Source organism: Ictalurus furcatus, chromosome 8, assembly GCF_023375685.1.
Source record: "Ictalurus furcatus strain D&B chromosome 8, Billie_1.0, whole genome shotgun sequence".
Classification (NCBI taxonomy): Eukaryota; Metazoa; Chordata; class Actinopteri; order Siluriformes; family Ictaluridae; genus Ictalurus; species Ictalurus furcatus.
This window is the reverse complement of record NC_071262.1, coordinates 3811552-3827236: the sequence shown is the minus strand read 5'-3', so window position 1 is coordinate 3827236 and position 15685 is coordinate 3811552. Positions and strand designations below refer to the sequence as shown.

Here is a 15685-nt window from a genome sequence, read left to right as displayed (position 1 = left end):
AAAACAAGGCATGTTAATGCACATCGTGCTTTCTTTAAACCTAAAACACTACGAGCTGTACGCTATATTCAAATCGACCAAATTTAATACGCGATAAGTCATTTCGGGATATTAAAAATAAGAACAAATAATAATTCTGTCCTCTTGAATAAAAATATAATAATAATAATAATAATGCAACTCTGTACTCTCTCGGAGATCCGTTCCTGGCATGGTCTAGTTTAGTCTTTATCCTATTCTGGTTACTGCCGCTGAGCTGAAGCCTTTGTTCCGGTCCTCGTTTTAATCCTTCGCTCAGGCCTCCAAAATATCTTCACGCACTTCCTAATTAAGTTGTTAAAGAGAGCCGTTTTAACGGCGAAACCTTGTAATTCCTTGTAATTTCATTAGCTCGATGACTTGATCGTCATAAGCTCAATAAATGAGACACGAAAAAAATTATTTATACACTGTGGACCAGCATCATGAGCTCTGTTCAATGTCGGACAAGTGATGACACACACACACACACACACACGCTAATGTAATGTAATATCTACTGTAAAAATCATTGCTTGTGCAAGTCCCAATAGTTCCTTTTACAAGTACCGAATAAAAACCCGACAACTGAAACCTTTGGTACTGGACCCAGCGTCGGGTGAACAAAAGAACTATTAAATCGTCTTTCAGGTACTTTGTATGTAAAAACGGACACAGGGACCCCTTGAAAAGGAGTTATGGTGTTGCAGGATGATTTCGGTACGATCACCGTACTGTAAACAGTGAGACTTGGACTAGTTGTACACGTGAACGTGGGGTAATGAACGTGACGTAGTTACGTTACAGACGTATCTCTGGGATTGTATTGCGTTCAACTCACGTTCCTAACCTCACTTTTCCAGCCTCCGAGTAGATAAAAGCACCCCGAGTTCACCGTACGGCGTCACGTCAACGTGGATGCTCACAAAATGGCCGCTCGTATATATAAAAAAATAATAATAATAATCTTTTATAATATTTTTGTCTCAATTGGGATCTCTATCTACTTTTAGAACTCATGTGAAAATCTGATGTTTCAGGTCACATTTATGAAAAAACATAGAAAATTCTCAAGGGTTCACAAACGTTCAAGCGCCACTGTAAATACATGTGAAGGTCATGTGACCTAGGAACGCTCAAGTACAAACTGTGTGGCCACAAACCCTACAACAAGAGCGTATAATAAAGATCAAAACGATGAGTCTGGATTCGAACGAGGTGTATGTAGTACACACACGGAGTTCTCGGCGTGGCGATCGTATTAATTTAGGACTGCGGTTTAATTATCGGCGCTTTTTTGTGCATCTGTTAAAAAAAAAAAAAGAAGAAAAGAAAAAGAAAAAATGCATACATTGTGAAAACAATCGTAAGGTGCGACCCTAGTGTAAACGACACTCCTGCACGAAGGCGACCTCACCTGATGGAATTTGAACTTGAAGCCCAGGATGTGGCACAGGGTCTGGTGCTCACACATGTACGACTTGATCAGAGGGATGAAGAACTCGTCCTGGTCCGAACGGCACTCGTACACTTCCAAAATGATGTCCAACACGCGGTTCGGGTCCAAGTTGAAACATCCTGCGGAGAGAAGGAAAACGGATGAAGACGGAGTTTGTCTGTTAAAAACGCTAGACGGGATGTTATCTGTGCAAAACATTCCCGTGTTCCGACAAATCCGGACTGACGAATGAAACCCGCACCGACGCGTCCGATCTGAAGCTCCGTCAAGTAACCAACTGCTCATAACGACGGACGTAAACACGCTACGAAGACGCAGCAACACATCGGATTACTGACTGCAACAGTAGCGTGCTTTTTCTCATCGCGACAGATTACTTCTGATCACTCCTCTCGTAATTACTGCAGGTCGGGACCTCTATTACGCCCGGGGGAGAAATTTATCACCAGGCGATGTTACTCAAGACACCCGAGGTTCGAGACGATACAAAGCGATGAAAACCAAGCGGAGCATATGGGTCGAGTAGGATATAATAAAGAGCTCGGTACCTATTAAAGACTTGATGCTCTCCAGGACGAGATGGCTGGTGACGTTTCCTGAGAGGTCCTGGCCCAGCTCTGTCACGAGCTTGGCGTAGCCTTCGTTCTCCTCACGCAACAAGTTGAACTTCTGCTGTTTGTAACTGCAAAAGAGGTGCACAGGGTTTATTACAAAGCGACAGCCGTGCTATAAATGACCAGCTCGATTAAAAACCAGTTGTGAATTTATTATAGTTTTTTTTTTTTTTTTTTAAATCAGACGGTTGCTGAAGAAACCATTAACAGGTCTTGGAGTAACAACCGCTAAAAGCTTACACGAGAATTTCTCAGGATAGCGCCGTTTGTACGCGACGTACGCGGACTACGAGTGCGAACGGATGCTTAGCTGTAAGCTAGATATTTAGGAACGGCAACTTGGGCACACTTACAACAACCACGTATACGGGAATATTCCGACGCCTGTCCGCGTATAGACGTCGTATTTGGAATACGGCTGCGACCCGAATATAGGCCTTATACGGAATCTGACGCGCATGTCGGCGTCGTCGTTGTTGGGTTTTTTTAAGAATCGATAACGTGCGCTTTAACCTACACCTATGACGTGAATTCACAAAGTTCATCGACACGTCCTGACCGATCACATTCGATTCTACTGTAGAAAAGGTTTCCGCGGACGTTCGTTTCATTGCCGTTCCGTTAAGTCTGTTAAAAAGAAAAAAAAGCCACAGCTACGTGCTTCGTTTAAACCGGACCGGACAATTTTATCCCGCGCGTCTGTACTGCCTCGGAAACGGCGCTTTCGAGAGCTTGAGCGGCTCTTTGCTGGCGCGTGTATTAATTAATAACGGCGTCAAATATTACCCGTTACCGACTGCTGTATTGGTGAAGTGCGTTTCCCCACTGAGTATCCAGCTGATTACACGGTTCCTTTTCAGTCAAACACCTTGTATCGTTTATATTTTTTTTTAAATTCGGGTTGTACGCGTCTTGTAGAGCGAATCCTAGTCCACTACATTTCAATATCTTACTCCAACCCTGTCTTAGAGTCAGAGATCGCTTTCGTTGGCGTTTTATTGGGTTTGGTTGCGAACCATGCAGGCAAAGAAATACCCTGAGCAGAATTGTGTTTCTATTTAGCATTTATATGAGTGTGATTAGGATGCAGTGTTATGCATTTGTGCGAAAAGCCTTTATTATCCACTTATCTTTCATTCAGAGCAATATGTAGTCGTCGGTTTTGGATCGCGGTGTCCGTAAAACTGATATACGGAATCTAAAAATGGCATCGTTAAACTCTTAGGGGGTTATATCTGCCTTTTAAACAGCTTTGCCAGGAAACAAAACTGATCGGCTTGAATTAAATCACGTCATTGGGACTCCTTACATGGATCAACAGAACCATTATCTCTGATTAGCAGGCTTTAATGGCGCACAGAAGGATTTGAGCCTAGCTGAAATGAGAAAGACTTAAATACAGGGTGTCCCGAAAGCCTCCACACACACATACATTAACATATACATACATACATATATATTATATATATATATTTTATATATATATTTATATGTATATCGGGGACTATGTTTGGGGTTGTGCCTTCGTCAGTGGATGGTCGTGGACGTCCGGTTCGCAACACTTTTTGAATTTGTTAAGTTTGGCGACAGCGTCGTGTGTGTGTTGGTGTGAAACATTTATTTCGCCACGTTTAACGCTTAGTGAGCGCGCTCGTGCGTGGGACGGTGAGGTAAACGACAAGCACAGCCCCATTCAGAGAGGTAAGCGAGCCTTCCCGTGTAGAAAGCTCTCGGAAAATTGATAAGAACTCTAAGAATCAGACCGACACAAAGGCGTGAAATTAATCATTGTCAGCGGAAGCCCTGCGGAGCGCGTTGCGTATAAAAGAAAATGAGGTGGCGGGTAAATTACAGAGTTGCGGCGCTTTCCTGACATTCGCGCACGACGCAGCGCTGCGGAAAAGGAAACAAGACAAACGCGACGGAGGAAGACAATATGATAAACGGGGGGGGGGGGGGGGTTAAGAGGCCTTGCTCGCAGTCGTCGAATTGAAGTGGGAACGCGTGGCGAGACGGGACGAGACGAGAGATTACGGGGAAGGTTTCTATTTTATAACACTTTCCGTGTCTGACAACTCGGCGTGAAGCTGAAAGTGGAGCGATAGTGTCTGGCTCTGGCAACCATGCACAAAACCAGCAGACTCTTAGTAGCAGCAAACGAGAGCTTCAGAGTCAAACTCTAGCAGAGTTCGGTGAACCCGAGGGCTTTTCGAAGCGTGTTCACAAAACCGACGTCTTCCACGTAGATCTAAAATGCAAGTGGAGATTGAGTTACAGGTCCTGAAGAAACGCTGAACAGTCTTCGTGACCGAAGCTGTTGCTAGCCTGCCAATAACAAACCCTCTCTCAGGGTCGCTTAGTTCTTTTTCGCCGTTTTGATCCGAAATCGAGGTCAACTAGTCGGGGGGGGGATCTCCTCAACCACCACTAGTGTGTAGCATCCACCTGGATGATGCGACGTTGGCCATAGCGCAACAGAACGCCCACCACGCACCAGCTATTAGTGGAGAGGAGAAGAGAGTGATGTAGACAATTCAGGGATGGGCATTATTAGGGGGCCGTGATAGAGAAGGACCAGTGGGGGAATTTTAATGACCACCGGGAGTCAGGACCTCGGTTTAACGTCTCCTCCGAAAGATGATAAACCGAGATAGACAGCACGTTAGCTGGGTCACATAGCACTCCCACTTGGAAGCACTCTCCAATCAGTCCATTCATTTCGGCCTAACCGTCCTCCTGATGCTGGTACGAATTCATTCTGCTAATTAGGGCGATCTATCAAAAGTTTTCCTGCCTCGAGTCTGATTTCTCCCGCTCGCCACTTTTCGTTCCTGCAATTATCCAATCAGCGGCAGCGCAACGCATAAATTCACGCGGATACAGTTCAAGAGCGTCAGTTAATATTCACATCAAGCATCGAGAACGGGGAAAGACTCTGATCTTAGTGACTTTGGCAATTTCACGGTTGTTAGTGCCAGATGGGTTGGTCTGAGTGTTTCAGTAACTGCTCGAGATCTTCACACACGCATGCGAGTGTCTAGGGTTTACATGGAAACAACATCCTGTTTTGATCAGAGGAGGTTCAAGCTGACGGTTCTGCTACGGTAACTCAAATAAGCACTCTATAACTCGTCGGCAGAGAAGCACCTTAGAATGCACGACGGGTCGAATCTTGAGGCGGATACGTTACAACAGCAGAAGACCACGTCTAGTCCTTTCCTGTCAACCTAGAATAGGAATTCTCAGGGTTGGGCGCAGGCTCACTGAAAATGGACAGATGAAGACCCTCTCCTGGTCTGATGAATCTCGATTACTTCTGCGACGTGCATAATGTAGGGTCGGAATTCGGCGTAAACAGGACGGACCCGTAGACAAATGAACGTGGTGATGGTCTCAAAGGAAGGACGGTTCCTAACACCTTGCGAAAGTTATACCACAAACAACTGAGGTAGGTCTGAGAGCAAAGGGGTGGGTGGGAAGCTACACTAAATGGCCAAACGTACACGGACTCCTGACTTTCACACCCATTGGCGATTCTCTGCCACGAAGTTGGAAGCAAACAATTAAAAAGTCTAAAACGTCTTCGTATGCTGTAGCATCGAGAGTTCCCAAACATGTTCCAGCATGACGATGATCCTGTGCACAAAGCGAGCTCCGTGAAGACATGGTTTGCTCCAAGGTTGGAGTGGAAGAACTCACGTGGTCTGCACATGATGAACTGGATCTCTGACTGCACCCCTCACTCACCCAACATCACTGCCTGGTCTCACTAATGCTCTTGCGGCTGAATGAACAAATCAACGCAACCACGCTCCTAAACCTAATGGAAAGCCTTTCCAGAAGAACGCGAGCTGTTATAGAAGCACTAACTAAACAATGGGACGGTCAGGTGTCCACAAATTTTTGGATATATAGTGGGCGTTCTGCAGCGTTAGGGTTGGATCAACACCACACGTTGATTTTGGCATGAACTGCAGTAAGAAGTCAATTCGTTACTGCATCCAGCATTTTATTTCTCCTATCCATCGCAGGGATCTTCTTCGTTTTCTGTGTAATCCGGTTCGGTTAAATCGTCACTGCCCCCTAATGCACGAACGCATTACTGCGTGCACGTTCGGACGGTCTCTCTCACACACGCGCACACACACGAACATCACACTGGATATGACAGTGAAGACAGCTTGATAATGATTACGGTGAGAATGCATTATGTTGAAACTACTCACAACAGCTTGGTCTTGATTTTGACAATCTTCTGGTTGAACTGCTGCGCCTGCTTGATCAAGCCGAGGGACTCGAGCGTGTCGGGGTCGAGCCTCTCTTTCAGGACGGCTTCAGAAACACAACACTTCGGGGAGGGGAACGCAAAACAGAAACGTATTACTCACTGACTCGCTCGTGGCAAACAAATTAAGCTGCTTGAATTTGCAACCGCGTCACGTTAGAAAGCGGTTACGCCAGATTTTTCTTTCGTGCAACCGTTTCATGTGTAATTAGGCTGTAATTGTATTGACTCCAGGAGAAAGGGGAAGAAAAAAAAAAAAAAAAAAGGTGTGTTTTACTGGACAGAATTGAGGTCAAACTACATCCCAATCACAGCTAATCCAAGTGTTCTGAATGCACCACAGGGAAATTATTTATCACAAGGGGGCAGATGCAAGCTTCTGGGTGTTTTGCAGCACTTTGAGGGGAAAAACAGAAGCATACCAAAAAACAAAAAAAAAAAAAAAAAGGGTGGAGTTTGCATTTTGGACAGGGCAACACTGCCACACAGTGGTGATTGCTAGCATATGAACGTGGATTCGGTACTGCACTGCAGTCACGAAGGCGGCAGAGACGGAGGAGGAAGGGCGGAAACGGCACGTACCAAACACGCTCCCACCAGCTGGATAAAATGGTCACGCTTGTGTTTCTCCTCCAAACATCCGGTCTCGATATCTGCACATATGTGAGAAGAACTGTGTTAAGCTCACATGGGACATAAGCAGGACTGTTCAAAAAAAAGGTTACCCGTCATCGTATTATCAGAGTCCAAGTACTCAAACGTCCAGCGGCTGGAGTCGGACCTGACCCAGCTCCTCCTAGCATAAGACTTAGCGATAAGTGTGTTGTTGAGTGCTACATGGGTTAGGCTTATAGGAAGTAGGAGCTGGATCAGGACCAGATCCACCCCCTGGACTTCTGGCCTGGCTCCTGTGTTAAGGATTACAGTGAGAGTGTACCATGATTAACTCGATCACACCAACTGTAACTGAAATTTAAATCATTTAAAAGAGTCATAGTAAAGGCCTTTAAAATAATTACAATTAAAATTAGACTTGAATACTAAAATAAAAAGTTTTGTGGCTCATTATGAATGTGTCAGCTTTAAGGTGATCTATAAGCTAGTGCGCTCCAGAACAATTTTAGAATATATACGCATTCAAAATGTACAGCCTCTCTCTCTGATACGGATCAACAGCTCCGATGACATCATTCTGCACTCCAGTTCCTCGACAGATGTTCTGTCCGATCAAATGCTCTCTAGAATCTGAAGTGTCCCGCCTCCAACATTTTATAATATATATATATACACACATATATATACATACATACAAATACTTTTTTTTTATCATCTTGCCTAAAAGCTATTGGCTATTTAAAAAGGGGGAGGAGCCACTCAATATGTTCCGCCCTGACTTCCCGTTTCAGTGGAAACGACGTCAATACGTCGAACAACGCCGCGCGCTTCAAGTCACTTCGCGGGGAATTTTTTCCAACAAACATGCGAATAAAAGAATGAATAATAAGGTCATAGTGTAGGCAAATAAAATAAAAAAAAGTGGGGTTTTTTTTTTTTAGTTGTTTTCTTTTAAATGTTTTATTAAGCTTTATTTATCCATCAATTTTGAAAACATTTGACCTCAACCCATGTATTCATAATACTGGATATTACATATAATTAATATACATAATATATTTAAGCATACTTAATAATTAAGAGAAGATGACGACTCAACAATAAAATAAAGTGAAATATGATAACAACCAGACTTACCTAACACACAGAAAACATCAGCTAAAATAGAAGGCATTTCTTCCCGCAGTTCCTGAAACAGATGCAAAATCAGTATTAGCGCAATAAATACAACTCACTGCCCACAAACATCATCATCATCATCAAAGTCACCATAAAGCAGAACTTCTTTGCTCTATAAGCGGCCTTTCCTGATACGAAGTCACAGCCTGGACATCAGCGACGAGCAACAAAGAGCCGAGATTTCATATGAATTAGTCATGACGCAGTGAAACACCAACGGACTCAACAGATCATCTTCATTAAATTCCTTCAAGTAAATAATATTATGAACTGGGGGTGGGGGGGGGGGGGGCACAAACAAAATATAAACATGGTTTGTGTTTACAGTAATTCCTCGGAGAGTGTAATATAGTGGAAACTCAGGGCCACATCGGTGACTTGTCGGCTTGTGACGTGCATGCGGAGTGAAAAAAAAAAAAGCCTGCTCATTTGGAAGAAAAGCTGAATTTGGGCTCGACGTTGGCCGACGCACAAGAAGCTAATCCAAAAAAAAGAAAAGCACAGGAAGCAAATCGAGGCGAGGCGAGTAATCCATCAGTAGCACGTTTCAGCTTTGCTTAGCACGCTAGTTTCATCATCTCTGATAAACTGTCACGGCGGCTCCGAGAGCAATCTGTGACGTGCTCCTGCTTCCCCGCGCCGCAGACGACGGCAGCGACTACGCCGATCGCGCACTCCAGATCTGATCTGTACGTCTCGACAGCTCAGCGACGACCCGTTTCACATCCTTCAGGCAGCGCGGAACCTAATCCACGTCTACAGGGTGATTTTATTGGGTGAAGGATGTTCCCTTGCTCCGAACTTGGTCCGAATATTGTTGAGACGCGGCTGACGGAGAATTGCGAAAGGAGACTCGATCGCTTAAAAATATTAAAGGTGTTGCCGTGGTAACGCATCAACCTTTAATACTCTGTCGTTTCGGGAGAGGTTCAGAGACCAGGAACTGCTGGCACCTGAAAACTGGAAGCGCCAATCACTGACTAAAAGGTTCCAACTGTGCAGCTCTTGGCACCAGGACAATCTGGACTCCAACATGAACGGCACTTCGTTGATACTTCACTTGTACACTAGCACATCAAACAGCGAACGTTCAGAGGTGCGTGTGCCCATCTAGAAAAAAAAATAGCTCCAGAGAACATCCGTGTCACATCACAAGCTCGCGTGTGAAGTTTGTCAAGCGGTGGGATTCATGAGAAGGTGCATCGCGCCATAAATAAATACCCAGAAGCCGTCTGGAGCGTGTTGTGTTTCGAAGAACATGGTATATTTTTTAAAAACTGGGATTTGGTAGAGACGACAGGGAGCAGGTTTTTGTTCCTATGACTGCTGAACGGAAGAAAAACCAGCACTGGAGACCGACACTAGAGAACACCACCAGTCTTCCCCACCTATTTGTCCACACAGACCCGTAATTAGCTTGCCCAGGCTGTCTGAGCTAAACCTTGCTATCGAAACGCAATTTCCTCACACAAACACAAACTACGAAAGTCACGTGACTCTTGTAGACAAATCAAATCAAGCGCCTGGAAAATTGGCTCGGAAAAGTAAAAACGCCGGAGAGCGAGAGGTCCGTCTGGATAGACGACGAGGGCCACACGGTTCAAACGGCCGGACACTCGGGCCGTCGAGCCGAATCTCACTAGCCGATGAGAGTGAATCCCTGTTAAGCCCCGCCCAGACGTGAGATTTGAGCGTAAACTTACGGAGCGCGAACTAAAGCTCGGGCGGCGCGTTCGTAAACCATGATTAGCGAAAGAGAAGCTTAGGAAACCGCTAACAAAAGAACGCTGCTTTATTTGAAGACCGCGTTCGTGTTTTCCTTTGTTCGTTCTCTTTGGATGTTTTTTTTTGTTTCTTGGGGAAAAAGAAAAGGATACGGTAAATACTTTTGGCACAAATGTAATTCCACAGCTTTGAAGAAATCTGGATGCGGACGTAGATTTAGTTCCCTAATGGAGTAAGCAGGAGGCGAGGGGGGAAAAAAAATCTTTCTTCTGGCAAAGAAAGCAGTTTACCCCCAGCTCTCTTCGCCTTCGCGGCCCACATCTCCACGAGCCATCTCTACTCCGCGTTTTTCCATTCTTTCTTTTGACGCGTTTCTGTACGGACGTGTTTATTTTCGTGAAAAAGCGGGATTTGGGGGGGATCAGGTGTGCTTTGTCGGGGATCTCTCGGGTGTGAGCGCTCGTGTACTGTGCACGAAGCGATTAAAGTTATCTAGTGCGAGCAGATCAGCCAAAGTTCTGCGGTTTACTTTAGCACGAAGACGCCCGTAACTGTGCTACACACAAACAAAAACAATCGCAGTCCTGCGGGTAACAACCTGGAAACACCGTGGTGTACTGCAGCTCAGCAGAGACCAAGAAATGCTGTGCAACACTAAACACTATAAATATTCCAGTTTAGTTTGAACTAGATTTCGCTCGCCTCGTGCGACTCTACACTTCACAGAGGTTCTAAATGTCCCGATGTTAGCACTCACGCTACATTCACACAATCTCTTTTCTGAGCAAATCTTGCGCTTGAAATAAATAAATAAATAGTCCCCAAGTTTGGGTGCACGCTCCTGTATCTCGGCGAACGTCCTAACAGATGGTCACGCCGAGTTTTGCTGTAACGAGGTGTTGAAAACTCACCATAACATCAGCCAGGAGGCTGGCGGCCACGTCAACCTTGAGACCGCCGTGGACCACGTGCCAGCAGAGCTCGTACAGGGCCATCTGAAGATCTACAGAGAGAGAGAGAGAGGGAGAGAGAGAGAGAAAGTGAGGGAGAGGGAGAGAGAGAGAAAGGTAGGGAGGGAGAGAGAGAGAAAGAGAGGGAGAGAGGGAGAAAGGGTTGGAGGGAGAGGGAGAAAGAGAAAGGAAGGGAGAGAGAGAGAGAAAGAGAAAGGGAGGGAGAGAAAGAGAAAGGGAGAGAGAGAGAAAGGGAGAGAGAGAAAGGGAGGGAGAGAGAGAGAGAGAAAGGGAGGGAGGGAGAGGGAGAGAAAGGGAGGGAGGGAGAGAGAGAGAAAGGGAGGGAGGGAGGGAGAGAGAGAAAGGAAGGGAGGGAGGGAGAGAGAGAAAGGGAGGGAGGGAGAAAGAGAGAGAGAGAGAGAGAGAGGGAGAGAGAGAGAGGGAGAGAGAGAGAGAGAAAGGGAGAGAGAGAGAGGGAGAGAGAGAGAGAGAAAGGGAGAGAGAGAGAGAAAGGGAGGGAGGGAGAGGGAAAGAGAGGGAGGGGGGAGAGGGAAAGAGAGGGAGGGGGGGAGAGGGAGGGAGGGAGAGAGAGAAAGAGAGAGATGATGATTAACAAAACCCCGCCCCCACGGGGTTAACTCAGAGATACTGAGGGCAGTGTGAAAGGTGGATCGATCGTGCTTTTTAAACACTATTTTAAGCCTGTAACGTTCTTCTGTGAATCTGGGTAACCCACATGTCCAAACCCCCGGGGCACAAGCTGCACCGTGGTGTTCCACACAATCCTGTGCAGAGTAAATAAACCTTATAACGAAAATAAGAAAATGTATTAATCGCTCGACGACAAAATGAGCAGGGTATAAATTCAAATAAATCTCAACGTTAGTCCGTTTGAATAAACGTCAAATCTGTCGTGTGTAATTAATTACAGGGCTGCACAATACAAATAAAATTAAATAAAAAAAACTCATGATGCTGCTAATTAGGACTGATCCATCTACTGTTTCTAATGGAAATAAATAAAAATCACAACAATGCCTACATTTCGATGGGCAAAATAAAGTCACCTACATCAACAAGTCACCACAGAGGAATATCTCGATGACGCTCCGTCTACACACGGCTCAGCCGAATCCCCCATGATTCCCTGTTTACCGCTTCCGCGCTCTACCCAGGGGGAACGCCCTTCCTTCGTTAACATATAAACTGCCCTGAACAACTTTGTCAACCGGTCTGCTAACATCTGTAAACACGTCGGAAAACAATCCAGGCGCTGTCGGCTTGAATCGCCGTGGCGACCAGTCGTGAGGAAAGGAAAACCACCGAAGAAGAAGAAAGAGGAAGATGGGGCACGAACCCGAAAAGGAAAACTCACCTACTACAGCCTCTCTGCAACTTGCAGAGTTATCAATGGATCGTATTTTCCACTCGCAGCGTTTTCGTTTCGTTTGTTTTAAATAAAGACTGAAAGAGTTGTCGAAAGCTTCGTGGTGACGTTGAAGTCACGTGACCGTCGTGTCGTTCGTTTAAATCCTTTAAACTTCAGTTTTTGTTTCTTCTGGTGATTACGTTTAAAGCGTCAAAATTCATTTGTGAAGAGCGTCTTGATGAACAAAACGTCCAAGAAGCATAAACTTATAAAATCGGTCCCAGAGCTCATGCGGTATTTTCTGCAAAAATGGAAAAAAAAAGTCCTGGTGGAACCGGGTTGACGCGAACTTCCGGGCTGGCCTACAAAAAAAAGTGGTCCCTGTATCAACGGCTCGGAAACCGAGGCGACCTCAAGGCCGTCGGATCTGGCACTCTGTACTCCTCCTTTAGAGATTAGTGACACGGAAAGTCAAAACACTTTCTTGAAGCTTCGACGTTTCTGTACTCTGAAGACTCTGAACGGGGATCGTTTTGAAAGCACGTGAAGACGCCGCACAGCTGCACGGTCTCTAACGAGCCAGGCGAAATGATGTCAGACTCAAAACTCAATTATTTACATCCCCCAAAAAATGTTCTCACTTACCTTTAAGGAACACTTCCTCGTCGGCTTTCCCCGCCAGGTCCCGACACAGCTGCAGGCTACAAGACAGGAATCGAGAAATAATTCAGTATCTTACGTTGCAGCAGGGTCTGATTTATTTTTATATAAACACACACACATAAATTAAATAAAATGTATACGTGTGTATATACATATTACATATATACACACACACACGCAAAAGTTTTAAGTACCTTTATTTTTTTTTTTAAAGTACAAACTTTGTTATAGATTTATATTTTACGACTTCTACATTATTGAGTCAGTACAAAAACATTTTAGATTCGCAAATGTTTGTACGCCAGTAAAGAAAGCGGCGTATTAAGTGGTAATAGTCCACTTTTCAGACAAAACACATAATGATGTCTGCTGGGTTTCGCTACGAAAATAAGAATCGAGTGCGGCAGTCGGAGCCAAACTCTCCAGAAGAACCGTGTCTGGTTCTGAACGATGCTCAATAAAACTTACAGCCTCACAAAACTGCACTAATTCGACCCGAGACTACTCATTTCTTTTTTTTTTTAAAGCAAAAGAAGCGTCACACCAAACATCGCCTTCGTTTCATTTTGTGCTCCTTAAAGTTTTGGAGAAACATTTAATGTCATCGTTTCGCAGGCTCTACAGCATTTCTGTACACAGTGCAGACGTCGTGACGTCCTACAGGATGATCACGTGCTCGTTCACTTCCTCCAGTCTGCATTAATGCTCTTAACTAGATAACTAGTTCACCGCTTTATTACCTAAACAGCCGATTGGACCTTTCTCTGTATCGCCCCCTGGGCGTGGCAGCTACAGCCGTCGACTCGCAAACAATAAAACAGACACGAAGTATAAACTCTTTCTTGTTAGGGGGTCATTCTTATGGACATCAACAACAGCGACAGCAGACAGAGAATACATACAACTAACGTAGCCTCTTTTACAACTCGAGCTTTCGCTAACCTGCATAGGTATTCATGTAACTGTTTTTTGTTCTCCATGTAGATCGTAAACCATTGAAATCGCTTGGGAAATGTAAACGTTATTGTGCTTTTTATCCTGAAAAACCGCAGCTCCCCTGTGTTTCTTTACAAAGAGAAGTCGCCACCTACTGGCCCGGCATGCATAATGCAGCGTTTTTAGTCGTTTTCTCGGATCCGTGCGATCGGGGATCGTTTTGACGACGTTGTCGTCTGTACACAAAACTTTTCCGTTTTTAGTACGTCGTCGTAATGTAAACGTTTTGTAAGGAATTGAATCCTCTAACCGACCCTGAAAGCGCAGGTCACTGGGGGTCACTCAGGCCTGTGCCTACTGACTCTTCTAAGTAAAAGCATTTACTTTACATCTTCCATCACTAGAGAATAATGACGAATATTGTCTGAACTTCTTACTGAGAGAAAGTGTGTGTGTGTGTGTATATATATATACACACACACACACATATATACACACATATATATACATATATATATACACACGTATATACACACACACATATTATATATATATATATATATATACACACACACACATATATACACACATATACACACACGTATATACATATATATATATACACACATACACACACACACGTATATACATATACATATATATATATATATATACACACACATACACACACACATACATATACATATATATATATATATATATATATATATATATATATATATATATATATATATATAAATAACATTACACACACACATACACAGTATGTTTTGGGAAAGTTTCCCAGTCAGAGCTCGAGCGAATCCAACCTTGAAGAAGCTGTGTGTGTGTGTGTGTGTGTGTGTGTGTGTGTGTGTGAAAGCACTGTTTTGTCACAGGACGTTCGGAGGTGAACAACCGGCACGCAGTCGAGGAGGGGAGGACAGATAATCGATGAAGATGTTCTTCTGACTCACAGCCCAGATGTGGAAATTTTCTAAATTTATCCACGCCTTAACCGATCAGACTCGTTCGACCTGCCGTGATGACTAGCTTAGCGATTGTGCGAGAGTATTATCGGTACTGTAACGAGCGTGTACGCAGAGCGGCCTGCGAACTCCTTGCTGAGCGTGACGCCGATTTCTGCTGAGGACACCGCAAACTATTCTTCAGTAAAAGTTTCGTCAGCCGACTGCATCTCGTGCCTCTTGGCCTTCGTTCGTCCTAGCTGGTCCTTGGATCTTTAACTGTACATTCCCCTACACCTTCAGGTAATCCAAAAAGAATCAGATTACATTACGTTCATATTGTGATACTTGGATTACGTTACTAAATGACATCATTTATCTAGTTATTTGTAACTCTAACAGAATACATTTTTGAAGTAAACCCTCCCAACCCTGAACACACACACATACCCACACACACAAGGATGTGCAAGGAGACTTTGGTACTATCGTCCTAAATTTAGCCTTTAATTTTCACCACGGGGTTGTGAGATTTTTAAACGAGCGCTGATATTTTTAGACAAGGTTATACCATATTGTGGAAAAACTCAAACCCCTAACCCCAATATTTTGCACTGGACTTACACCGTCAATACGTTTACATGGACAACAATATCCTGATATTAACCCGATTAAGACGATACTCTGATTAAGAAACTAGCATGTAAACAGCGATTACTGATGACCTTAATCCGGCTGAAGTCATACACGAAGTAAACACAAACCGAATTGTGGAGTATTCCTGTTTTAGTTGCATTACAGACATGTACACACCTTAATCACACTATTAACGTCGTGTGGGAGATTTCACCACGTTTTGTGACAGGACACCTACCGAAAATTCTCTTTCCATTAAAACGACTCT

At 44.4% G+C, this 15685-nt stretch overlaps 1 protein-coding gene across 8 annotated transcripts in view; it reads right to left on the bottom strand.

Annotated features, from left to right (window-relative positions):
• thoc2 (THO complex 2) overlaps positions 1-15685 on the bottom strand; it is a 61501-nt gene that overhangs the window by 42231 nt on the left and 3585 nt on the right. For 7 of the 8 annotated variants that reach the window (XR_008386497.1, XR_008386496.1, XM_053630331.1 and 4 more), the window contains exons 2-8: positions 12860-12915; positions 10807-10898; positions 8129-8180; positions 6959-7029; positions 6318-6439; positions 2026-2159; positions 1436-1596 (exon numbers count right to left, since the gene is read on the bottom strand). Coding sequence is in view for 5 of the 8 variants with exons in the window: in XM_053630331.1 (XP_053486306.1) it covers positions 1436-1596; positions 2026-2159; positions 6318-6439; positions 6959-7029; positions 8129-8180; positions 10807-10898; positions 12860-12915 (688 nt within the window). In the remaining 3 variants the exon portion in view is untranslated. Of the gene's footprint in view, positions 1-188; positions 509-1435; positions 1597-2025; positions 2160-6317; positions 6440-6958; positions 7030-8128; positions 8181-10806; positions 10899-12859; positions 12916-15685 lie in introns of those variants that run through there. The other variant, XM_053630337.1, reaches the window with a different exon arrangement.